Source organism: Carcharodon carcharias, chromosome 2, assembly GCF_017639515.1.
Source record: "Carcharodon carcharias isolate sCarCar2 chromosome 2, sCarCar2.pri, whole genome shotgun sequence".
NCBI lineage: Eukaryota > Metazoa > Chordata > Chondrichthyes > Lamniformes > Lamnidae > Carcharodon > Carcharodon carcharias.
In genome coordinates, this window is record NC_054468.1 from 164,903,582 (window position 1) to 164,931,120 (window position 27,539).

At 40.8% G+C, this 27,539-nt stretch overlaps 1 protein-coding gene across 6 annotated transcripts in view; it reads left to right on the forward strand.

The window, feature by feature from the left end:
• Positions 1-331: 331 nt before the first annotated feature.
• The window catches only part of bcl11aa (BAF chromatin remodeling complex subunit BCL11A a), a 216,121-nt gene continuing 188,913 nt past the window's right edge, over positions 332-27,539 (forward strand). For 4 of the 6 annotated variants that reach the window (XM_041174107.1, XM_041174113.1, XM_041174133.1 and 1 more), the window contains exons 1-2: positions 332-494; positions 5,785-6,117. In XM_041174107.1, the coding sequence (XP_041030041.1) occupies positions 440-494; positions 5,785-6,117 (388 nt within the window). In that variant the 5' untranslated portion in view covers positions 332-439. Of the gene's footprint in view, positions 495-5,784; positions 6,118-27,539 lie in introns of those variants that run through there. The other 2 variants (XM_041174147.1, XM_041174140.1) reach the window with 2 other exon arrangements.

Genomic DNA, 27,539 nt, shown 5'->3' on the forward strand with positions numbered 1-27,539 from the left:
GCGGCGGGGTGGCGGGGGGGTGGGCGGTGGTATTGGAGTGGTTTTGAGAGAGGAGGAGGAGGTGGTGCTGTGGGTGGGGGGATGATGGATTGATTGGAAAGCTGCCTGGAGCTGCGCCTATTGGATAGCTGTAGCTGTGAGTGTGAGTGTGTGTGTCTCCCTGTCTCTCTGATCACTGGGGTTTGTCCAGCCCCGTGTCCCTGGGTATGTATCATTGGCTTGCTGTCTCCTCTCGCCCTGCCCAGCCACCTCCTGACGTTCAAGTTCGCGGGCACGTCACGTACGCACTTGAACTTGGTCGTTTTAAAGCCATGACGGCTATCCCACAATCCATCTCCATCCGCCATCTTTGTATTATTTCTAATTTATTTTATGTCAAGCCATTGATGAAGATATTTTCTCTGGAGTCTCCTTCTTCCCGCTCCCGATGTGACCGAGCATGTCTCGCCGCAAGCAAGGCAACCCTCAGCACTTGAGTAAACGGGAATTTTCACGTGAGTAGCTTTTGAATTTTTTTGTTGTTGTTGCACTTTTCTCTTTTTAAAAAAAAAAATTAAAAAAAAGCCTGTAGTTGCCCTTATGAAAGTGGGAGAAGAAGGGAAAAAATGCCCAGAAGGTAGTTGTGAGGTGACTGCAGGAGCCGGAGGGCAGAGTGAGGGTGGGGAGGAGGGGGGGGGGGGGGGGGGGGGGGGGGGGGCGGGGGGGTGGGTTTGGGGTTGTGTGTGGGGAGGGGGGGGGGTGGGGGCGGGCTCGCTCACTGTTGACCGGACGGTTTTGACAGCAAGTGGCCGGAGAGAGCGGGGCAGCAGCTGTGATCCGAGCCCTAAGTGCCGGGCGCCGGTCTCACCCTCCCCTTCCCCTTCCCTCCCTCACAAACTCCCCTCAAGCCTGAGGGAAACCATGTCCAAAAGTACCGGTCTGCCCAGCCCGGGACACTTTGCCATCAGCCCCGGGAGTTTCTTGCTGCCAGGCGCTGCATTTGCAGCCTTGATCCTGCAGCCCCCAAAGGGCATCAATCCGCTGTCCGAGCCACATCTCTCCCTCTCACCATCCCACTCCCCCGCCACCTCTCTCTTCTCCCCCCCCTCCTCCTCCTCTCTCTCTCCCCTCCCCTCTCAAGCCGGTGAAATCGCCGCACTTCACCCTCGGCCGTAACTTTTATTTACCGCTTAACTTCGGCTTCCCTCCTCTTACTATTTTTTGGAAGATTTTCAAAAAGCTGGAACTAGATTGTGATTGGGAAAAATCTCGTGCTGAATGTTTACAACAAGCTGCAGCTCCGCGTGTGCGGAAACCTCATGGAAAAGCCGCCGCCGCCGCCACTCTCACATTTTACATCATTGCTAATCCTTCACCCAGAAATATTAATAAAAAGAATAAACTCCCGTTTAACCCTTGCTGTTCACGGAGCCCTCGGTCAGACGTGGGCTCTCGGGGGCTGGAGCTGCTTCTCATTCTCCGGGACACGTGCAATCGAGCAGCCCAGATACAGCGTCCCAGAGCCCGGGGAGAGAGGGGCGAGAACCCGGGCACCGACAGCCCGAGTCCCGGGCAGCGACAGCCCCGGGGGAGTGAAGAGAGCCCGGGGAGGAGGGCGGGAGAGCCAGGTCCGCCCGGGCACCCAGAGCCTGAGTCCCGGGCAGCGACAGCCCCGGGGGAGTGAAGAGAGCCCGGGTCCCGGGGGGCAGAGCCAGGTCCGCCCGGGCACCCAGAGCCCGAGTCCCGGGGAGCAGAGCCAGGTCCGCCCGGGCAACCAGAGCCCGAGTCCTGGGGAGCAGAGCCAGGTCCGCCCGGGCAACCAGAGCCAGGTCCGCCCGGGCAACCAGAGCCCGAGTCCCGGGGAGCAGAGCCAGGTCCGCCCGGGCAACCAGAGCCCAAGTCCCGGGGAGCAGAGCCAGGTCCGCCCGGGGAGCAGAGCCAGGTCCGCCCGGGCAACCAGAGCCCGAGTCCCGGGGAGCAGAGCCAGGTCCGCCCAGGCAACCAGAGCCCGAGTCCCGGGGAGCAGAGCCAGGTCCGCCCGGGCAACCAGAGCCCGAGTCCCGGGGAGCAGAGCCAGGTCCGCCCGGGCAACCAGAGCCCGAGTCCCGGGGAGCAGAGCCAGGTCCGCCCGGGCAACCAGAGCCCGAGTCCCGGGGAACAGAGCCAGGTCCGCCCGGGCAACCAGAGCCCGAGTCCCGGGGAGCAGAGCCAGGTCCGCCCAGGCAACCAGAGCCCGGGAGCAGGTCGCGGCTCTGGAGCCCCCACACCCGCCTGAGCCGGTGATCGGGGCAGGGCTGACAAGGAAGTTCTTTACCACCTTGCTCGGGGCCGGGGAGTTTTGTGTCTTTTCCTGTGTGTGCGCGAAAATTAGACTTTGTTCTTGCTGGGGGAAACCCGCAGGTTTCTTGTCATATTCTCAAGTGTTGCCGTCACCTCTGAGATTGCGATGGTCCAGTTCCTGGGGTTTCACAATGAAATATTCCAGGGAGGGGAAACGGGCCAGACAAAAAAAAAACCTGACGGATAAAATGTACTCAGTTAAAAAGTGGGCATTTGCTTCGCATTTTTAAAAAACATTTTCTTCATTCAATGGTTCTAGAAAAGTAAGCGAGACAGCCGATGCAAAGTGAAGGGGGGTAAAAATGCGATTCCACTTGTCAATAAAGATCAAAGACTTTTGGCTTTCTAATTATTTCTGTTTTAGAAAGTCCACGTTGAATTGTGTAAATGCAGAGTATTGGCTCGGTTATTGTAGTGAGATGTGTCAAGTTGTTTAATGGTTATGAGGAAGGCGGGGGTGGTGGGGGATGCTGAATCGATGCTGCTAGCTTATGTCGCTAGGAGGCAGAGTAACATCAGGAACAAATCCAGGCTGCAACCTGTACAAACTTCAGCATTTCCTATCGACTGCTCTCATTTCTTCCTCCTTCCCCACCCCCCCCACCCGCACGAAAAAAAACCTCAACTAAAACGAAAACCCCCCAAATACTCCCTGCTTCAATGGCCCGTTTTCCACCCGATGATCCAGGACTCTTTTTGATGCTAAATTTTACCTGCAATAGGGCTCGGCGCATCGAGATGCACTGGCCCGAAGTTCACTGCGTTGAGTAAAGTGGCATCAATCACTGAATAAAAACCATCAATTTTTACAAATAATGATACAGCTTTTCCATTGCAATGTCACCCACGCCCCCCTCCCCCGACAAGAAACGTGGAGTAAAAGGGAATAATTTTTTTCTAAATAGAGTTACTAATACAAAAACGAAGTTGATTCAGTAATAGCAGCCTGTTGTTTGCTATGGGGAGATTTTGCTTTGACCCACGTGTGGACTGTTGTGATTCCTGATCGTTTTATCATTGTGGGAAATACTTTGAAACAAAACACAAGCTCGAAACAATGAGGGTGACTGGAGCTTCGGCGACCAAGTAAGTGTTGGTTTGTCAAGACTCACTGCTCTCGATCTCTCTTCCCCAACACTTGCATAAATTTCATTCCGGACTTTATGTTGTTCATAACTTTATTGCCATTTGCAAACCCTTCTCGAACCAGCACCCCCCTATAGTTTTGCGGAGTGACATTTGTATGAAAATCAAGTGAGGCTTCCAACAGTTTGCTGTAAGCTCGTCCATAGGTAGTTGCGGGCACTACTATTCAGATAGGAAAATACATCGTGATATTGTTTGGATAGATTTGGACAGCTGAAACTCGGGACTTTATTGGGAAGACATTAGTGTGCAAGTACTTTTTTCGCGGATTTATTGAGAGCTGAACGTAATAGTGTTGAAGCCGCTTGACTCGACTGTATTCATGTGTCTGAATTACATCCTGTGAATTTCTTCCTTATCCTCTTTCAATATAACCATTTCAAATAACCGAAAACGGGTTCCAAACTCTCTGGTATCGTAAATAATATATTTATTCGTATGATTTGGAAAGGATAGTTTCCACTTTTATATTGTCCAGAACATCATATCATTTCTGTTTCTGAAACCTACATTAAAACCCAAGATCACCCCTCTAGGAGTGGTACAATATCAACCCAGTACAAGTAGCAATAAAATTACATCTTCAAATGCATAAAGCAGGATTCTTGAGTGTTGAAATGTGGAATTCTAATACCTTGTGGCAATAAAGCTGTTAACTTGGTGAAAAGATAGCCCAAAGATTTTGTAATTCAGTGTATGTATATGCATACACATATTCTTCTGCATATTTATGATGACATGCTTCACTATTTCAAATCCATTGCAAAATATGTAGGACTAATCACTTGGATTAAAGTGCATGGCTTGCTTACTGATTTTGTGATTTAAAATCAAAAACATTTGATTTACTGTATTTGAGCCTTGTTATGTGTGTGCTTTCTTGGGGTGGACATACCATCTGTTAATATGAATTCTATTCCATGTGTCATTTGAAAACAAAATAAAGGACAAGGATTTTTTCCAATCAGTATTGGAATCTCAAAAAAAAATCACAAGATAACTGAAATAAAGGTGTACCTTCTCCCTCCCCCTTCCTCACAAGTCTCTATTCAATAAGCTTAAAAATAAAGTTTGCAAGATCATTCTTCTGTAACTATGTATTTCTGTCAAAGTGCCAGTGAAATTCCATTCAGTTGTCTTGATTCATCCAAGTACAAGGAGGCATGAATGTGCACATTTTACGTTAAATACACGTCGTTAATATAAAATATTATGTCTTGAATTGTAAATTTTGTGTCCTGACTAATTTTTAATTTTTTTTAATGATAAATAAGCATTCATTTTAATAGTCAATGGCTGTGTCAAAATTGGTTGCCAGGTGTGTGAGGATAGGGGAAGTATATTCATATTTGGTCTAATTAGGAGTCATGAAAAGGATATCGTATGGTGGTTGGCGCTGTCAATGCCAGGGAACAAATTTAACTGGAACTGATCAAAATCCTTTAGTTACCGAAATGTTTAGTCAACTTCAATAGTCCGTTATAGCGGGATTAAAACCTGTGTGTGATTCTCTGTGATTTCAGGTAATTAAAATCAATTTGTTAGCTTTCTGTGGAAAAGGGTTGCAATATGTTGTAAAGGGAGGGCAGCTTTTCCAATGCTATTAACATTTATGGTAAAATATTAATAAATTAATGCTTTTGTGTTCAGAGCAGCTAAGTGCAGACAAAATAGGTATTTGGGTTCCCACCAAGAGCCTTTAACAAAAGCAGGAAGAGAGGCAATAGTTTCTATCACAAAGCCCATCCTTGGCATGTAAAGCTGTGTAATGTAAAGCCACCAGCTGTTTGGAACGAGTACTAAAGCTCAGATAACCAAGCCAGTTTCTCGGTGCCAAACAAACCCCTTTATTTCTACAACATTTAAAAAAAATCAACAAGTAATTTTGAGGGGAAGAAAAGCAGCTGAAAAGTTTCCTCTTGCTGTAATTCCACTGCACTCTAAATACGCAGCCTTTCCCAAAGCAATCAGGTCATTGATAAGGGAATGTGATGTAACAACAGATGTAAAAAAAAATACTGTTTTTCTCTTTGTGAGTGAAGAAGATGCATTTTAAATCAAATAATGCTACTCTGAAAACTTATGTGCTTTTGTATATTGATTGCCGTGCTATGATAAGTTTCTTTGAGGAACCGTACAGTTCAAAGGGATAACAGAGGCCCTTCTCTCCAAATACATCCTCTCATATAACCTATTCTGTTATTGATATAGCTCTGTGGGGAAAGTTGGGAAAGGAAGGATTGAAGTTAAAATTGCTTGCTGAGACGAATCGCCTGATTTATGTTATTTTTTGCTCTTTTTTATGTTTCTGTGCTGTAGCTGATTCCCTGGAAGCCATTCTCACAGATGAAGAAGAGGAGCATGGCACCTTGGGAGCTCCTGAGGGTGACCACGACCTCCTTACCTGCGGCCAGTGTCAGATGAATTTCCCACTGGGTGACATTCTGATCTTTATTGAGCACAAAAGGAAGCAATGCAATGGCGGCCTTTGCTTGGACAAAGCTGTGGATAAGCCACCGTCACCTTCTCCCAGTGAGCTGAAAAAGGCATCCACACCTGTTGAGGTTGGCATACAGGTCACACCAGATGATGATGATTGCCTGTCTACATCATCCAAGGGAGTTTGCCCCAAGCAGGAAAGCACAGTAGCAGGTAAAAAATACCAAACAAAATATCAAACCAAACATACACCCCTACACAAACAGAAATAAGCAGAGAAAAACCCAAACCTTGTTGTATCCTTTTTCCCTGTTTTTGCTTTATCAGAGTGCTGCTGCTAGTCCTGAGTCTCTATCAGCTGTCAGCGTTTGCACTGTAATTAAACACAGCCCCATGGCAAAATGACATGTGTGACCTTGACTTTAAGATGCCATTTATACTCGCCAGGCCAGAGTTAAGAGGGCAGTTGCTGAAGCGCACAGACATGCTTATTCGAAAGTTTAAGGGCATGTTGGAAATTTCAAAGGTTGGCTTGACAGGAAAGGCCACTCGATGCACCAAGTCTCCTCAGTGGAATGATAAATGCCTCTCATATTCTTTCTGTTTTGTGATGTGGTTCTGACAGATGTATCTTGATTTTTCTTTCTGCTATAGTTTCCCTTGCTACATTTCACCCTCTTGTGCTTTCTCTCTGTCTCTTTGTCACTGCATGAGTGTCACTCTATCTCTTTCTTTTCTTTTTGTTTGCCTCTCTAATACTCTGTGTGTCCCTCTCTCCTCTTTCCATCTTTCTCTTGCATTCTCCTGATTTCAAATCAAAATTCACCTCGTTTTATTTACTTAAGAGTTATTGCAGAAATTCGACGGTTTTTGTTGTGGTTAATTTTTGTTTTTCTTTAATTTTGTTTAGCACTTTTTGTGGTTAATCATTCAAAAATACCAATGTGAAAAGTTAAAACCTGATTCTTTAAGTTTATACAGAGTGTAAATTATCACTGTATCCTGTTATAATGCTCAGTTCTCTTAACACTCATTTGAAATAATCAAATCTCCATAAATCCTCTTTGCCAGCGCTTTGTGATGGGAAATTTGAAAATAAAAATTGAATGAATTATTCCCTCTTAATGAAAATATTTCTATGTGGGAAAAAATTAGACAGTTTATACTAAATGTGTGTCATGATTCCTTGTGACTGAGACTCCTGGTTGGAAGACTTCTTATTTTTCTTTTTAAAACAAAAATTAAACCTGTCTGCACATTAGTTCCTTAACCACAAAAGCTTTATCACATCCAATTTTATTATAATAGCTCGTAGTTTATATAGCTGCCTCATCAAAGATGCAAAGATACAAAAAAAACTTAGAGGAAGATATCCAGAACATTCTTAAAGGAGAAAAATGCTTTATTTAGATTGAAAATGTATTCAGATTTTCATCTCCTTCAATTGACTTCTTTCTTTCACTGTTTAGATAAATTATGTTTCTACCTTTTCTCTGAAGGTTTAGTGGGTTGCATTATCATTCCAATAAATGTGAAGCTTCTGTATTACAGTGAGAAGCGGGTTAGAGATTCTTTGAGGGGACAAATAATGCAGCAACCATTTATATGTGTTGTCTGAGATATGAAGGAAAATGAATACAAATACAGGGCATGATTAATGAACCAGGAGCCTGGCGGAAGGGGCTTCTAGCCTTTAGAGACTGAAAAAGCCATGCTAAATCGCCAAATATGGAGTATTGCTTGAGTGATGCAACCTCCTATTTACATATTGAGGAGAGCAGCTCAAAAGACATACCACACAGCCACCGTCAAACAAATGTGATCTAGATTGCTTAGAATGGACCCTGAAAGTCTAGAGAATGCATGGTAGATTTACATGTATTGAGCAGGCATATAGATATGCACTAGTACAACAGGCGGTCACACTCACAAATGGGGTGTAATGGTACAAATATAAGATGTTTCATCCGCATGAGAAACGGAAGACAAAAAAATGTTGCCCTGAAACAGGCATTTTCGGGAGTTAAATGGTGGAAGATGTTTTGTTCAACTGGTATCAACTGTTTAATATTCAAAGTTGCAATGAATTGAAAATTCTGTAACAAAATTTTATAATGTGCCTTTTATTAAGCTATAATCTTACACCATAACAATGTGCTATACATATGCTAGAGCTCCCTGCCCTGGCACTTCCTCACTTGCAGTGATAGAAAACTTTGAATTGTTTCTCTTGATGAATTTGTTGTAATTTCACAGCCCACATTCATAAAGTTGTTTTTTCTGTCTGTATTGATAATGTGTTTTCATTTTACAAGAAGTAGAAAAAGATCCCTGAGAAATTGTTAGCATTCTGGTCAAGGTTTCAGGTTCAAGTTCATCATTGCCCAGTTGTGGAATATTGTAAAGGAGGATTATATTGCAGTACAACCATGAGTTTCTCCATTACGTTAAACAGATTGACCATTAAACATTTTATTTATTGCCCATTTTGATGGTGTTGAGCTTTGTGGTGTACACAGCATGTTTATTCTTCAACAACATAGGAAATAAACATTGTCCTTTTGTTACTTGAACCTACTTGACAATGGATTGTGGTTTACTTTGATAAATCAGGTTGGATGCAAATTTTATTGTATATTCAGCTTTGTAAAAATTAGAAGCGAGGCTGGTTGCCTAATGTGGTACATCGTTTGTTAGCCAGGGTAATCAGCCACTGTCTTAGGATACCATCCTAGCCAGAGGCGTCTGCACTCCGTTCCTTTTGTTGTAATTAGCTAATTGACAAATATGAAAGGAAATGATGAGTTTATTTTATATATTATTCAGTTTTAAAAAGTTGTCAGAAGCATTGCATTATGTAGCAGAGAATGATTTACCATGTGAATTTATACATTCATACTGGCTAGGTTTGTGAAATAAAGGCATTTAGTGCCTAGTCGGCCATTTCCTGGCACCACGCCATCTCTTTCCCTAAAGCTCAAAGCACTGGGCATCTTAAGCATTCAGCATCGTGCTCTGTACTGGTTTCATATTGAACACTGATTCAGCAGGGCTGACCAGGGCCGCTGGCTTCCTCTCATTTTGTTTTTTTTTCTCTCTTATTGATTTGGCACCAGTGCCTTGACATGTTCCTTATTCAGTGTCTGAGAGACACCTTGGCACTGGAAAGAGCAAGGTGCAGGGTGGATGAGGTCAACCCAGATCCCAGCAGGGTTTTAGTGTTCTTCATTTGCCTTTACAATCAGAGCTCAATTATCAAGCCTGAGTGTGGCCCTCAGGTGTGAGCTCAGATGGGATCATGTAAATGTCCTGTGAGATGTGATGCTGTAATATTAATGTTATTCATGAGTGCACTGTAATATTGTTCTGCACTGGAAGTGGCAGCTCTGGGTATGGCACCTTTTGGGAAATGGGCACAGCCCTTTTTTTAATAGAAAGAAATAAGAATTCTTATGAAATGTTTCACAGTCTCATGATGAATGTTGACAATAAATAAATTGTAATTTGCAGCACATTGCCAATATTTTTTTGCTAAACTCTTAAGTTGTCAGCAGTGTTTGTTATAGTGCTGTGTCTACTTGTGTATCTGAGCAGTAAGATCCTTTACAATGGAAGGCAGCCGAATTCAAACCACATTTGAAAATAATCATTCTGATCGTTACTTTAAATATTTTGCATATATATTTTCTTAAACTAAGCAACTGTCATCTGTATTGGCTGAAAAACATGATGCCAATTAGATGGGGCTCATTCAGCGTGACGTTAACACATTCTGTAAGACCCTCAATGCACATTTAACTGAGAAGTTGTGCCATTTTTTATGACAGTTTAATGTAGTATCCAAATAAGTCGATGAATCGTTTCAATAATGAGGAGAATATTATTTGATCATCCAAATAAACAGCGACTGCAGTCTTAATATGTATGTGGGGGAGGGGAGAGAAACTAGGAGAAGCAGATTTTCTCATTGTGCATTTTTAAGACAAATAGTTTGTTGAATCAGCCCTCGATATCAGTTAACTGTTGATGCTAAATGCTAATTTTAATAACAGATTTGTTTCTTGTTTTGTGTATATTTGATTATGGCATAGTCCAGCATGGAAAGCCATAATTATTGTTTAAGCTGAGAAATCAGTGGGCCAGAATTGGCAGTGGGAAAGATGGAGAGACCGGAATCAACTCTCTTCAGGGCATTTAGACAATGAAGGGTTATTCCATGGTGAGCTCCTATCCTTAGGAAGCTGCCTGATTTCTGCAATGTCGTTAATGTACAAGAGTGGCAGACAGTTAGGAAGAATGCTTGCATACAAGTCTCATAACTCGTGGATTTTCTTTTGAAATGCTGAAATGATTGTTGCTATTTTGTTGGCGCAGTTGCTTGTCATTTCCTTCTCATTTCCACAGCCATGTTTACGGATGTGGTGATTTGTGGAGTTCCATGATGGACCCTAATGGAAAAAGTAACACTAGTGGGGCACAGTATCATGGGGTGTAAATATTTGTGTGTTCACAAATTAACTGTCAAAGAATTGTGAAAAATTTGCACTGTTTTAATTCCTCTAAATCATTATAGTATCTGTTCACTTTATTGCCTGCCTCCCAGCATTGATCTTGCTTAATATTCTTAGAAAATTACAAGACATGTACTGAGAGGTGTGGGATGGACATGTGTGTGTTAGCACACCTGACGTATACCAAAAATTTGAAATAATTTATTTGCCCTTGGTTCATGTTGTTGTGGAGATACCCCTATCTAATGCCTAGTGGTTGGAAACTGATAGTGCAACAATCTATGCTGTAGTCTTATCATGACTGTTGCAGCAGTTTTCCAGTAAGCTAATTGCCTTATATATATAAATGTATGTGTGTGTGTGAGAGGGACACATTGTTGTCAGGATTCTGAACGAAAGTTGGGATCCATGGAAGCCGATGTAATTGTTCTAGTGTTTTTATTGTTCCTGTGGTTTGGCTTGACGATCGTTGCTTGTAGAAAGCCTGGATTAACAGACCTAATATTTTTGCATTAAAAAAACTTAAAAAAAAGGCTTAGAATAACCTGCGCTTCCTGGATGAATCTTGCTGATAATTTACCAAAGCTCATTTGAATTTTAAGCACTTCTTTAATCTTCAAAGGCTAAATTGCTTTATGAATATGCATGGTGTGGGCAGACTTTAGTTCATTACCTAGTTGTAAATTCTAATGACCATTAGGTCCTCGCTGTAATTGCCAATTGTTTTGCATTTTTGATTGGCCTATTAACATGTGCATTCGGCACGCATCAGGCTAGCTTGTCAGGATGCTGCAGAAGAAAAGGTGAAAATTGTTTGTATCGCCAAGATTTGAGTATTTTGGAAAATTGATGATGTAAATTAAAGCAGTGCTATTTTTTTCCTCTTTCCTCAAGATTGAAAGTTCACCAAGAGATTCGACATATTTAATTTACATGATGACTTTGCACTCCTTTATTAATGTAATTTGCATATGAAGCTGTTGTTAATCACTTTTGATCATGTTTTCTGCATTAGCACAGAAGCTGCCTCTGTGGCTCTTTTCCCAAAGATGCTGTAGTCAAAAGCTGCAAGCCGCCCGCTTCCTTCCAGTTCTGCTATGCTGAGAGCACGCTTCAAAGTTGTTAATATTCAGTGGAGAAACAGTATCCAGAGCACAAATAAATTATTAAGTGCATGAACTTTTTAGACAGTAAGATGAACTGATGGGGTCCATCTGTGAGTTCCAGGTTTTTTTTTCCGTGTGTGCAGCCCTATCTGACTTCGTAGCCTTTGGTCCCAATCCAAGTGCATGCATAATTGATTCCACACGCGCTATCATTTTCTTGATGTAATTGCTTTAGTAAGATATGATGAAATCTAATAGATGATTTACATTTTTCCCCTTTTTTAACAAAAAAGAAAATGAAAACTGGAGGGGATGGGGGACCAGATGAAAGGTACAGTGATAAAATATGAGCAAGGTGCCCCATACCACATTATTTGTTCCACTGTTATGTGTCTTAAAAGCAAATAGAATGGCTTGACTTTGACATTGTGCCCTCTTTTTTGCAACAAAATAGTTAAAATGCACTAAATTAAATCTTGTCATTTTTATAATTTGATAAAAGTGTATGTTATACAATTTGGGGGAAGGAAATTAACAAGCTCCCCCTCCCTTCAGTGATCACTGATAATGCAGCAATACTTTAATGAATTGGAGAGTTGTAACTAATTGTTTAAAGCCATTGAATACTGCCACACCACACAACAGAAAAAGAGCTAAATGTACATTATTCACTGTGTTTCATGAAGACAATCCAGCTTCGAAAAGTTGTAAGATTTGTAGTTTAAAAAAATCTTTTGTGAAAGTTCTACAACTACAATTTGAGATTTTAAAAATGCTGTGTTTATAAATAAGCTTTGCATTGCAGGAACCACAGTTAAGTGACTGTAGGTTCTGTGTTTGATAATGTAGTTCTGCACCGAGGATTTCTGATGTAAGGAGGCTTGATCACAAACAGTGGAAATTCTATTCAAATTAACATGGGGGTTGAACATATCTGGCTCCTGTCTGGATTGAACAGTAATTGTTCAAGGTGCAAACATTGAATATAACTCCTCCCGAACAGCTTCCCATTCAGTATATTGCATGAATTTGGGAATACTGCCCGTTCTCGGGGATGGTTAACTGCCTTTTTTGAAGTTAAAACACTGTGTCCTGGTTGATATTGAACTATTTTCAATTGCGTTAATCTCTTATTGTTGTGGTTTGTCATTCTCACACTAAGGGAAACTAGCTTGGGTTGAGCAAACATGAAAGTTGTTCCATCTTGTGTATGGCTATATTGTGACTTTCCCCACAAGAAATCCAAACTAAATAAAGCCCAGCAAATAAACACGAGTAATCATAAGCAGTCTAATAGCTGTGGACATTCCTTAAGGTTTGAATTTGATATCTGCTGGTTAATTATTAGTCTTGATGAGTCCACTTCAGAAGTGGTAGTACCGACAGCGTGAGGCTGGGAGAGTCGATGGGTGTCGCTGCTCAAAGACTGCGTGAATAGCAACATCGGTTTGAATCGGTCTTTAATAAATCAGCTTATTGACAGCTTGAGTCCGACCTGTTCGGCTGTATGCTCCCTATGGTAATTTCCCTAGTTCAGATCAATCTGAATTGGTTTCCCTGTGCAGACGTGAATGGATTCAGCTCACTGCATGAGCTGTTAATGAACCAATCTGTGCACACTAGCACAGAAAATGGTTTATCTAAAATAAACCACCCCCAGAGTAGATTTATTAAAGATCAATCTGAACCTGATGCTGCCCTAAACGTGCATAGATACAAGTGATCAAGAGCAAAATGAAGTACTTTAAAGTCTCTAATGTACACAGAGGCAAGCAGAATTGGGGACGTGTGAAGCTAGCAAGGGAGGGAAGGGCGTGTGTGTAAGGGCACAGAATGAATAGTATGTCAAAAGCTTTTTCTAGCAAGGTGAGTTTCAGCAGATGAGATGCTTTCCAAACTTATTTTTCATAAATAAATCGCTTGGAGTGTGTAAGGATATCCTAAAATAATTAATTTGCTTTCCCTCCACCATGTTTTTCTCTGGATCACTAGTAGCAGCTTTCAAAATCTATTACTTACAATTTACCTTTTTTCATTAGAGATGAGCTTTTATTTTACATTTCAAAGCAGAGAAGAGGAACTGTTCACTTTCTTTTCATTTAATATATCTTTGTGTTTTTCCTCCTTCCTTCAGCTTTTTATTAAACCTAACTTGGCTGGGAGGGGCTTATGCAGAGCGGTCAAGCACATCTGCTTGTCTGAAGACAGTAAAGAAAAGGGGTTAGCAGCACAGGGGCAGCAGCACAAAGGGAAATTGTACATTTGAACCATTAGTCTCTTTAGCCTTGGTGCAGCCAGACTGGTTTAGCAGACAGAATGATAGATTGCTTTGTCATAGGTCCCAGGGTGTGCCCTGAACTTGAAGCACTTTGTTTATCCCGAATAGAAAGGGAAAGGCAGACATAATCTATGTCTAGCTTTTAGGAGCTGCGAGGTAGAAGAGCACAGTAGACTGGCAGGGTTGATGAGGGCTTGGGTTGTGGTGGGGGGTGGGGGGCTAGGGTGGGTTGGTGGGAGTGGAGAGGAATGGGGGGTGCCTGATGATGGCTGTCCATTAAGAGATGAACTTGGCTTAGATCCAGACTTTTGATGAAAGTGTCATAGTCAGTGAGCAGTTTTTTTTTCTTTACCTGCTGACAGTACATGAATGCTCCTGGGTCTTTTGGCTGAGGGGGAAAAAAACGACACGGCTCAATTTTTATCATAGAACCAGTTGAGACTGGTCTGCCTGGCCTTGCGGGCGGGCTCTTATCGTCTTTCTTGGCTTACGTTGTAAAGACTTGTGATAATGCTAGTAACCTGAGGGCTCTGGATGGTGGGGGGTGGGGGGAGAAGAGAAGGAGGGAGGGTTTGGTGTTTGTAGAAGCAAATTAAATTGAGAGTCTTTATCAAATGGGAGAGGTTGAACTTGCCCTATAGAAATCATCCGCAAACTAATCCACACGTGGTGTCTAGAAACGTGATGTGACAGCAAAGGGAGGGGGAATACTAGGACAAAAGGATGCTTTGTAAATGATGGACACAAGACTGAGGGAAAAGGGGTGAAAAAATAATTTAAAGGAGGTGGCACTGACTTTTGGAACACGTTTTCATGAACAGGGTGTGGAGCTGCTAGTGAGGTGCAAGCAGGGCCGCATTGTTCCTCTAATTCCAAAGAAATAATACACAGAAAATCAATGGCCATGACTAGTGATAATTTACAGTACTCTGAGTGCTAACTACTCTGGTGCTCGATGATGAGCTCCCAGCACAAAGAGCAGCTCTCCAGCATTTTATTTCTGTCACTATGCATCATGCCTACTGTAGGTCATCCTTTTTTAAAAAAAAAGCCTCACAAAATCTTAACACTGTTCTTGTATAATTTATGAGTATCTTCACACGCTGAGGATTTTTATTGCAGTTTACTTTTGTTGTGTAGGTGGGAGACACACAACAATGATATCAATCCTTGTTTTGTGGAAAACCTTTTTTTTGTTTTATATTTTTTAGTTCTCTGATCAGCTTAACGTGCTGCTAAGAATGGAAGGAAATGCCTCAGGTTCACAACCGAAAATCTAATCAATACTCCAACATGGAACTGACAGTTCTTCTGAAGCTGTGGCTCTAAAATATTTATACTAAAGACTTCTTGAGAAAGCAGCTTTTTTCTTTTGCCCCAAAAGCCATGATTCAGTATTCAGTACAATAGATATAATCATTTATTGTACCACAGCCTTTGGATGTGGATAATTCTGCAGTTCTGATTTGAACTTGGGTTTTATTTTTGCCTATCACTCATTTGTTATTTTTTAAAATAAGGAATTGGATTAGTATTGGGCTCCTTTATGAACTATACTCTCTGTACTGTGGTACAGCAGAGAGTTTGACCGTGCAGGGTGTACACAGTGCTCCACATGTACAGTATTTGTTCACATACTCCAATTATAGCCCTGATGACCAATTTTAACTATTTACATTGATCTTCCCAAATATTAACAGATTGATTTTTACTTGGACCAACATTTGTAGACCACCTATCTTTAAAGATCAGCAAATTCCATCCTGAAGTATTTGCTACAGATTGACTACTTACTTCATTGGTCTACTTTTATTTATTATTTTGCTGCATTGGCTTGCATCTCAAGAGAAAGCTTAGTTAGATGGCAAAGTAACACATTTAGGTGCTTTTATTCATATAAGTGAGCAGTTCCAGGCATTTTCCATTGCTGGTACAGATACGGGTGCCGAAATAATGTGAGAAATTTGTGCGAGGAGCAGTGTGGCTGCAATTAGGTTTTTTGTGGTGGGGAATTGCTGGAATTAAATAATTGTAAATTGATTTGGAAAGAAAAATATCCACAGTGTATATTTAAAAATTGAAAACTAGGACTGTGCTTTTGGCAATCTATCAAGGGAGCCGGCCATTTTCGGCGTGCGTGATTGGGGGAAATCTTGGCTGCATGTGTCCACCTGAACTCGGATACTGTTTACTAGTTAGGTTGTCATTTGAGATTGGTGTAACAGGCCTGCTGTCACATGGAGACAAGGAGGGAGGTGGGAACTGGTTTGGGCTGTTTTATTAGCTTTTTAAATTAAAATCATTATTTTTCAAAGTAATTAGAACAAGATAATTTTTAATAATGCATGACAAAGATCTGGTTCATTGTGCCTTTATTAAAGAAACCTCAACTTACCTAGTGAAATGAGTGGAATAAGTTAGATATTGTTTATAGTAAGGCCGAGTTTATTCTGGAATGGAACCTCATGCATGAAACTATAAATACAGCCACATCTCAACTTTTGAGTGGGACTTGGATGTCAGCACGTCAAGATGGATATAGAATTCAGGGAGCTTCTCTCTCCACCACTACCAATGGAAGGAAGTAACCAGCAGGAAAAGTTTGTGGATATATCTTTAGTTTTTTTGCAGCTGAGATGCAACTACAATGAAACAAGAAGGGCTACTACATTGAGTGATGACAGAAAACTAAAACTGAAAAAAAAGTGACAAAATTCAAACTTGTATTATCTCAAATGACATTTGGCATTCAGATTCTGAATTGTGAGCATCTGCTCATGTTTGACCCTTGGGGTTTTTTAAGTAAAGATAGATTTTTGGTGTCATGTTGATTGAAACCTTCCTACTAAAATGAAATATGATGTTTCTGGAGGGTGGGAGTGGTGGGGGGGGTGGGGGGGCGGTGGGGAAGAGAGATGTTGGGGTTGTGGGGGGGGGGATGCGGTTGGTGGAGAACTACCAAATGGTGAATTTAAGGAAAAACTTTACAAAACATTATAAGATCTCAGAAGTATTGAAGTGACTTTTCTTCCATCCTTTCAACGGGAAGAAAAAAAGGCAATCTAACTTTATATCTCACTGTTCTCAAACTCCAAACAGACTGTCTCACTACTATTTAAAGGGCTCCCGTATTACCAGCCTACCACTTGTCATTTTGTGCTCTATTTCCAGAACACAGAAGGTGTCAGTTTTTTTTATCTTCAACTAGGCAGCATGAATGCATGCATACTACAATTTATGTCAGTCTGGCACAGTTTGTAAAACGTGGCCTGAGGCCTGATTGAGGATGTACCTGTTCTTGAGTTGTAGAAGTTGAGTAATTTTATGAACGTAAGTGTATTTACTTAGTTTTCTTCCCTTTTTTTGAGAAATTTGCACTTGCGTTACTACTGAGTGTGATTGGGATTTTGCAGGTACCTAAATGGTCCTCTGAGACTGAAATACGATCACCAGTAAAATTCCCCAATCCTTTCTTATCCCCAGCTAGAAATGTGTAGTTAAAGTTTCCTTGATCCAAGAGTGGAACTTTTCTGAAAATCAAGTTGTTCCTGTTTTTTTTCCAAACAGTTTGCAATTAAAATGTGTTAATGCTATGATCCATTAAATAGCAGCATTTAAACTTAGTGATTTATCCTCTCCCATTATGGGTAGTTTTGTGAAGAGGCTGAGTGCAGGCAGGCAATTTGTTTCTAATCTGGTTTGGGAAACACGAGCAGCTTTATTCTGCCAGTGGCTTATTGTCTCAACCATCAACGCTACCACATCAGAGGCAGGCATAGTGGTGGCATATAGTGATGCTAATATTACAAATGACATTATTTACACGTTTTCTCAAGATCTTCAAAATTCTTCTGAAAAGACTCTTCCATACTGTTATTTTATAAATGGTGTTGAGTCTTCTTTTCCACCTATGAAGAAACCTGTGCATTTTAAAATTCAAGTGCTCCTAATTGCTCTACCTGTGCTCACTGAGCTGTTTATTTGCTCAGTGAAAACATTAGAATCTTTAGTAATAAATCTCCCAAAATCAGAGTTAAGAAAAGGTGACTTTCTTATTTCCAACCGTTGAAGGAAAAAAATACTTTGATGAGAAGAGCACCTGGACAGCACTCATGTGCTCTCATTAAATTGCCGCCTATGCTGCAGGCTTTCTGTTGGCTCAGTTTCTGTTTCACAGTAAACAGGCACATTCCTCCAGCGCAGCCAGTCTGAAAAGCTTTCAAATGAAGACAACACACCTATAGGGTCTGTAGGCTCTGAATGAAACTACTTGAAGCACAGCATTTTCTCTTTAAAATGTATTTCAAAAGATTGTCAAAATGTTCCAGGCATTTTATTGTTAATGTACAGTAAGATGCTTTCGCTAGGCCAGCCATAGCTCTCTAATGGGGTCACCAGTGTCAGAAAGTGATGTATGAATTATGTTTACTGTGGCATATTTTGTTTGCAACTGGGCCGTGTGATTGGTGGTGATGATAAATGAAGATGGCCTCCTGTTTCACAGTAGTCTTTGCAGTTGCCAATCTCTAAACCAGTAAAACTCATTATAAGCCAGGGAGAATGTTTAAGTGTGTATGACTTGCTTAGAGTGGAGGAACTTATATCATGAACAGTGAAGGACTTTCTGATACAAGACAGAATGGAGGTTACTTCACACCTGTCTGACCACAAGTTTGGTACTAACTCAAAATTAAAGTCAAGAGCTTTGGTGAAACCTAAAGGGCCTAACATTCCACACGAAAGGACAGAACCAACAGCGAGCCCTGTTGACTGTCAGAGAGAGAGAGAGGAAGAAACCAAAGCCAAAATTGTTGCCTGCATTTGATCTACCAACAGTTGCTATAAAGTTATGCCGCTCCCATTGTCATAATCCTGTAACAATTATGGAATGTTATTAATAAATTTAATTTAAAAAGACAACATTGGCCCAGATTCCCAAGCTAAACCTTTTACTATGGTCTGATCTGCCCAAACCACTGATGCTTAGATGACCGTGTATTCTACATTATTTTTTGAATCAAAGCATTTCTTGTCCTATTTCTTAAGCGTTATTCTGCCTGTCTGGTTTCCTAAGTGGAGTTTCACTGTGACTAGCCAGACTTCACACAAGCAAAGAGATTACCAAAATAAAGGGGAAGTTGAATCACCATCACCACCTCCACTCCCCCCCACACTCCACCCCAAGCTCTGACAGTCCCCAATATCATCGAAATGGCTGTCACAGCATGAATTATGCTGATTAAACAGAGTTCACTTTTTAAGTGTCCAGGTGGTTTGTGGTTTGGGGTCTGCTTTGGGAAAGAGAAAGAGTTATAGTTAACTCATCAGGATAAAGTTTAAGCTTGTGAAAATTTTCCAAGTTGAAAACCTAAATGGGCAGTGGGGGTAGCTAAGAAAAGAGTGGAACAAGGGATCGGAACATACTGAGTTCTGAGTCTCACATTGCAACTGGCAAAAACTCGACCTACCTTTAAAAATCTCAAATTACCTGTACACCATGATATACAAAATAAGCAAGAGGGGGAAAAAGCTTTCATTATAGAAATCAGATTCTGTGGTCTGAGATTGGACAGATGGTAACCCTACTAGTGATAAGAACATGACATTTTATTTTACTATTAATAAAATACCTCAGTTTATTCTTCTGGGTTATTTTTAATTCTCAAATCGATTCTTGCGTATTGTCCCCTACAACTCCCAGTCCATCAGGTTCCACTCCACCATGTTTTTATTACTTTGTACAGCTATGCAGCTGAGGGGTGAATAACCCGCCTCAAGATCGACTCATCTGTGCCCCCTGAATTAGTCAAGGGGAGTTGTACACGAGCAAGGTTGACTGACTTATTTGTTCCTTCTCTCTTTAGCCCTCTCTCTGTACTATCCATATTTTATCTTTGCTTTCTTAGTAACAGGCACTACATTTTAAAATATAATTTTTTGCTTGAAGTGCTTTGGGACATTTTATTGTTAAAAGGCACTGTTTAAATGCAAATATTGTTATCGATTTTAATATTGGACTTGACCATACAGTGCCGCTAAATAAAAAGCCATAGACTATTGATCAGGATCAATTTTAGCAAACTCAGGAGAAGTAATCTAACCTGAATCCAATGGAATTAGTCACTTCTAAAGGTGTTGCCTTCATATTTTAATTTTCAGTAATTAGAGAATCCTGGGTTTATATCCATGGAATAATAAGATGTGCTTTCTTCTGGGTTTACAAATTAGTAGTTTTGGCAATTGCTTTTCCAAAACAATTCTCAAAAACAATTGCACATACTTTACATGCCTAAGTACTAACATTTTAATAGTGGTATATACATTCTGTGCACCTAAAAGGCGATTCTGCACGATCTTTATTGTGATGGCCACTTTGGTGTTGAAATAATGCTAGCCTTTTTGCACATCTTGGTCTTTATTTGCTCCAGTAAATAGCCATACCTGGCTATCATTTTTTTTACTATACATATATACATAGCATTTTGTCTATTTTACTTCCAATGTCCCATTTTGGCATTATACTTTAAATATCACACATGCATACACAAAGTTGTGTCACTTTGCACTTATTTGACTTATATTTTGTATTCATAGATGAGAATAAACCACAATTGAAGAGGAAGGGAGCATAAAAAATAAAATATAAAGAAAATGGGCAGACAGATTATCAATGAAAGCTTGTTAGGGATGTATGGAAACAGTCAACCAAATCTATCAATAAATGAAATAAGGCAACCAGTCAAATACTTTTTGACTGCCATCTTTGTTTTCTCAGTCAATGATATATACGTTATTGAAAATAAGTTTTTCAGCATAAAAAATTAATTTAAACATTTCACAAGCACATCTTTAAACATACCAATGCAACTGCCACCTTGGTCTTTGGATGTCTTCATAAACATGTTTGTTTGGAGGCTTTTTTTTGCAGCTGAGAATGAAATCTGATGTTTGTAACAATATGCCTGTTGCAAACTCTTATCCAGGGATTTTTAGGCCACACTTTAACTCTCTGATGTTATTTATGGTGCTAGTGCTGTTGTCTATTTGCTCAGATATGATTGCTTTGTATGTTTACTGTGCGGCTCATTTTTAGTATATTTTACAACAGCATTCTGAACTCTTTTAATTGCTTTCTACTCCGTATACTGCAGCCATCATGATTTTTGGTTTTACCTATGTAGCCAGTGACTGCAGCCAGTGACTGTATCACTACTAAAGGGCGTTTGCCCTTTATTTTCTGTTTGGCAGTTTGTTCATAGTGATTTTTCATTTTTAATCATTGTTTAGTTTTTTAAATATGTCCTGGAAGAATATTTTTTGGAGCCAAAGGCAGGCACTGCCTGTATACGAGTGTAATCAGGTGCTATTTTATTCCCAATTTTTATCCTAAGTAGCCATTTTCCAATTTGCACAATCTCCTGCAAAAACAGCAGTTGAACTGTCATTGCCTTGAGGTTCTGTTTAGTGAACAATTTTGAAACTTTGCAGCCTTAAGAGGACACCTTGCAAGTAAAGTGATAGTTATGGTCCAGAATCTCCACAATCCAACCTTTGCAAATATTATGCCTAAATTTGCACTTGGTTTCCAACCTGATCCTGCTCTTAGGAATTTCCTGCAAATCTGATTTAGCAAACGACAGAATGTAGAAATTGGAGTAAATAATTGGGGCCCGAAAAAAGCATGGAACATATGCTATCATCTTTATATTCCTCTTATTGATGTAATGAAAATTAAAGTTTGAAGCTATCAAGCCATCAAACACAGTACATTTATAAAAATGCAATTAAGGAGGCCTTCCTCTTTGTAATATAACAGATCCTGATGCCATCGAAAGTATTTATAGAAAATACAGTGCAAGTCTCTCTGAGGAGAAATATAAAAAAACACTAAAACAAATTGCATTAAAACACCAACTATAATGACCTTGCTGCACTGTAAATTATGATTGTAAATTTGAACCCTTTCAGAACAGGTGTCAATGCAGGAAACATGCTTTCTCTGATCTTTTGCATGGCGGTAGAACTATGTCAACAGATTAAATGGAATTTCTGTGAATGTAACTTAAAAATGTGTAAATTGTTTGAAGAACTCTTTGCATAGTGATATTTTCACATAGATCTGGTTTGTGTGAATTTCTTTTGGGGAACTCAGCTCCAGTGTTAGCCCTTTTTTATTTCTAGGAAATTCCAGGTCATTATGTGCTACATGACAGTTCCTTCATTGTCGCTGGATCTAAATTCTGGAACTCCCTCCCCAGCAGCACTGTGGGTGTACCTATACCACATGAACTGCAGAGGTTCAAGGGGCAGTTCACCACCACCTTCTCAAGGGTAATTAGGGATGGGTAATAAATGCTGGTCTAGCCAGCGACACCCACATCCCATGCATGAATAAAAAGAAGATGCAATACTCTTGTCCTTACAAAACAGCATATCATCCTACATGCTGAGTATGCCATGGGAGATTTGCAAATATTTTAATGAATTTATATTTTCTGTTTCACTCTGTTTTTGTCTCATTACTGTCTACTTCATTAAGTTCAGTTTATGCCTGATCACATTTCACTGAAGATGTAGAGAACTGTGTGAAGCATGCCATGCTTACAGTTGTACTTTTTATTTTTGCCTTTGATAGGATCACTAACATTCAACCCATATCTAGGGAGATGTCAGGTTAGTTGAATGTGACCTTTGAATTTTCTTAGTGTCCATATGCCAGGGGCTGAAAATGAAACCTGAGGTGCGACTGTGCTCTGTTGACCTGCAAAAAGCTTCTTTAGAGGCATTGTTGGAATCACAAGCTGATTCTGATCTCCCTCGAGATGTAAAGTAGCTCCATTCTGAATAAGCACTACTCCAAATCCAATTGCACTTTTTAAAATAAGCACCACTAACATAAATAGTGTGATTGTGGAGTGAAACTATTTCCCTCTAAATGCCAGCTCAAAATTTGCCTCACTAAATGGATTGCCATCAAGTTGGCATAAATGGCCCCATTTTGTCCAGGATACAGTGGACCTTATCTTTTAACGTGACCTAACTTGTGATAATGGACCAACTTATGATATAATACATCTAGAGGGACGTTGCTGTCACTCAACACACTTCTGCCATGTTATCTTTGACAACATTGTTGATTGTAGGACTAAGAACTGTAGGGTAAGATTCTCCACTATTTCATTTTACAAAACTGTGTACAGAGTATGTTATTTCCACATGTACAGTGAAATAGAACGCAGTTGCTCCTGTAGTTCAAAATGGGCTGAAATTAGCGAAAAATATAATAACGTATTTGCATTGTTTTAGTAAATTTTAAAAAGTAACGTTTGTGTTTTATCTCTTTGCCCCACTTCCCCTCCTCCCTGTTTTATCCATAATGGAGAGGGAAGGATCATCCATCTATGGTTAGAACTGTGAATTCAGGCAGTGCTGCACTTGGTTCATCCACCAGGAGGTGCTCTTGAGCAGAGAGGAAGGGACTCTCATCTCCCCTCTCTGCTCCAGAGGACCCAGTTTAATCTGTTTTCTCCCGATGTTTGAGACTGAGTCTGGTCCCTCTTGGGATTTCTAGAATACGAATGTCAGTCCAGTCTCCGATTTGAACCCTGGACTCCCTATTTGAAAGCCCTTTCCTGCAGAATTGTGCTATCAGGCCACCCCAGTGCAAAGTAATTTGGAGAGAAGCAAATTATTACCAAGTGCCACTCTTACACTCAGTTACCAGGAATGGTTGCATACATCTACTGAGTATAGGTTGACACAAGCCTTTTGTTTGATCTTGACCTATTGCACAGAACAGGATTCCACTTTGCATTTTTTTTCAAGGCTGAGATCAAACCTATTTACAATTTCTCAGGTGGTTGATGTCTGGGAACTGTAGTGTTCCTCCCATGCAGAATACTCTGCAAACTGATCACAACATTATTGCTAATGGAGACAGCCCCCCACCACATCTCAGTGTATGATGGAGACTGCTAGCCCTGGGAAAAGGGGAATTTGAGAAATGGTAGTGGCTTTTGTAATACTAGTTGCTGTCAGTAAAGAAGCTAGAAATCCATTTTGCCACCATTTATAAAACTCGTGTACAATATCTGTTCTCGATCCTTGTGGAAAATGCACAATCTGCAGCACAGATGGCAAACGATGGTTTGCTTTTAAGCTTGTTGAGTTCTGTAAGCTAACCCTTGTTGAATAAATGGAATTCTGTGTATAACTTTTATGTGGGAGGTAACACTAGAATATTTCTCTTTCCTGCTTCCCTCCATCAATCGTCACTGTAATCTCTGTCAACCTGGCTTGGTTTCTGGCACTGGAGTCTCTGAATGTGAAGTTTGTGGTTCAAGCCCTGCTCCAGGGTTGAACATATAGGCCCAGATCTTCGAGTCTCTGGATATTTGGAGACTGGAAGTAAGCACCCCCCCCCACCCTCGCCAAAGATATGCTATGGGATCCCTCAGAAGCCTCAGTACAGTGAATCCCTGGGCATTGCCTGGGAAGTTTGAACTTCCGATGGGCAATTCCCTTGATTTCTGGGGACCCTCCGAAAAAGTCTCCAGCTGAGTTAGAGTTGGGCACTTCGGACGGTTCCAATTTATTTATCTGGATAGTTACCCAGGAAATGTTAAACAGATTAGAACGTAGTTTAATCCCTGGGTAACTACAGAACTGATCGCCCCCCCCCCACCCACCCCGATCCTCCGAGTATCCCTGGACCTGACCTGACTAGCTCCGACCGCCCCCACCCCTTCTTGATCCACCTGACCTCATCACCTTACCCATTTATCACCCTACCCTCTTACCCACTTACCAACCCTGCCACCTTACCTTCTCTCCGTTGATCTTCAAAGAAGCTTTGGGGCATTTAAACTCTTTACTTACCAGAATACGGCAAGCTAGTGTTGTAAAAAGGGAGCGTGGTTTCTGCACGGATTCTCTCTGCTGCCGTCTCTGAGGTTTCCTGCGCTGACAGAGTTCTGCAGGATCCTCTATCGGAAGATTGCCCTGAAAAATCAGAGGAAGGCAAGTATGTTTTTTTTTTGTCTGATTAGGGTCAGAAATGGGGAATCTGGCCTGAATGGAGGATTCACGTCATAATCTAAGGTGACGCTTCTGTGTAGTGGCGAAGGTGTGCTATGTTGTCAGATTCGTCATCTTATAGATGAGGCATTAAACTAAGGTTCTGTCTGCCTGTTTAGCTGTAAAAGATTCTATGGGACTACTTGAAGAAGAAAGTTATTATGGCTAAAATTTGTCCCTCAGTCAGTAACTCCGAAAATTATCTAGTCATATATCTCATTGCTTGTATTGCTTTGTGCAAATTGACTACTACATTTGCAGTGCTAGAACTGTTACGTAAGTGAAGGTCATTTATTCATTGTGAAGTTGTCTGGGACACCATGTAATGTATTGAGATGATGTATAAATCAAGCTCTTCTATTCTCGAGGACAGTAACTGTGACCTCTTAATGAACAGGTTTCTTTGTGCCACTTTACATTTATAACATTTGAGTTTTCTCTTCTCTCTCCCACAAACCCAAGATTTCTCTTACTACATATTTGGTAGAATCAAAAACTTTTTAATTTCCAAGTGGAACATCAACACTTAAAGTGATGTCACTGCTCATATCTTGATTTCTGAGTCGTGACACCAGGAGTGAACATCATTAAGTTGACCTTCACTGTCACTGGATTAAAATCCTGGAATTTGCTCCCTAACTGCACTGCGGGTATTCCTACTACACATGGATTACAGAAGTTCAAGGCGGCAGCTCAGCACTACCTTCTCAAGGGAAATTGGGATGGGCAATAAATGCTGGCTTGGCCAATGACACCCGTATCCCATGAACGAATATTTAAAAAAAACTAATCATTCTGGGCAGTACCGATTGTAAGTTTGTAAGCAAAGGTGCTAATTAAATGAAAGATTTAGCATTTGACAAATACAATAGCATTATCAACTTTCAGGTTGATGACCTGTTTGATCATCAACAGTGATCGAAGTCACTGTAGATGGGGGTGCTGCTTCATTGTAAGCTGCTGTGAATATTTCCACACAGCATAGTTGCTACTTTCCCCTGGAAGTTATCTGTTAGAGAATGTGGATAAGATACTTTGAGGATTTCTGAGTGCATATTTTGCACTATTAAATGATGATTTTCATTTGTAGGCTGTAAAATGTTAACTCAGTTTGGTACAGTGCTGTTAAGTAATGATTTCTGTAATTTATGCTGATTCCATTCAAATAAATATTTACTTTGAGGGAACATTTTAAAATCTCATCCCGAATAATTTGCTTTTGCATTGTAACAATGGAAGAAAAGTTTACATTACCGAATTGTAGATTGTGCTTGTTATTCCGTCAACCACCTTCCCCGCACCCCCCCAACCAACCCACCTCCTGCAAACCAAAAGCACTAACATAAAGAGCTGGAAAGGTCATCGCTGATAATAATAATGCTGAGGGGATGATTTGGGGATTCTGTTTTTTTTTTTTGCTGCTTAAGAAGTTAAAACTGACCGGTCTGAGCCATTCCCACATTCAGGTTCTTCTTTGGTTTCACAAAATGTCTGCTCCTGCTCTTGGCATGTATAGTTATTATTAGCAAGTGTCAGTCAGCTATCTGAGAGTGGCGCTTTTAGCTGCCATTTAAGTGTCTGACACTTGGTTTATAGCAGATTAAATGAAATTTTAGGCTGGTTTGGCTTCACTGAAGGTAGACAAAAGGAACAGCTGCCATGGAAATGTAATCTAGCACCAACAGTATACGGTGCTATGACTGACGCATTACTTTTTTTAAAAAGAAAATTAAACACTTAATGTGCAGGTGAATCGTTTAGAAATTTGTCAGTTGAAACCTTTTTCTTTTTGGCTATGGGTAATTTTGAATTTTTGCAATTGTCCAACTCTGGAGAGGAGAGAATTTGTGTTCAGGCTGCCAGATTCTTCCTGCTGCAATTATGCTCTAGGAGTTGGCTAGCAAATTACTTAAATGCTAATTTTTTTTGAAAACCCAGTGAAAAGACAGTCAGTAGTAATAGTTGGCTGCACATTGGGTCCGTGCAGACACAACTGTTGCATGCTACAGAGCTGCACCACGTATTTATTTTAAACACAGAAATGTGGGCAGCTTGTTGAATCACAGCCTGCTGGGGCCCTCTGGGATACACACCTTTCAGCTTCTTGTTTGAAATAAATGACATTAAGAACATATGAACATAAACAGGAGAAGGAGGGGGACTTTCAGCCCTACAAGCCTGTTCCGCCATTTAGTAAAATCACGGCTGACCTTTTACCTCAACTCCACCATACTTTAATGTTCTAATTTGTTTTAATTTGTGAATATAGAATTCATTTATCTCTTTTACTTTCTAACGAAAACTTGTCTTTGGGTGGCACGGGGCACAGTGGTTAGAGCTGCCTCTTCCCAGCTCCAGGAACTGGGTTCGATCCTGACCTCCAGTGTCTGACTGTGTGCAGTTTGTATGTTCTCCCTGTGTCTGCACGCGTTTCTGCTGGGTGCTCCAGTTTCCTCCCACCGTCCAAAGATGTGCTGGTTAGATGGATGGGCTATGGTAAATTTCCCTTTAGTGTGATGGACTAGCGTCCAGTCCTGGGTGTACCCTGCCAGTGCACATTGCCTGTTAGAATAGGCCCCAACTCCCCGTGACCCTGATTTGGATGCAGCACTTCTAGAAAAGTGGTAAGTGAGTGAAAACTTGTCCTTTTTTAAAACAGAGCTA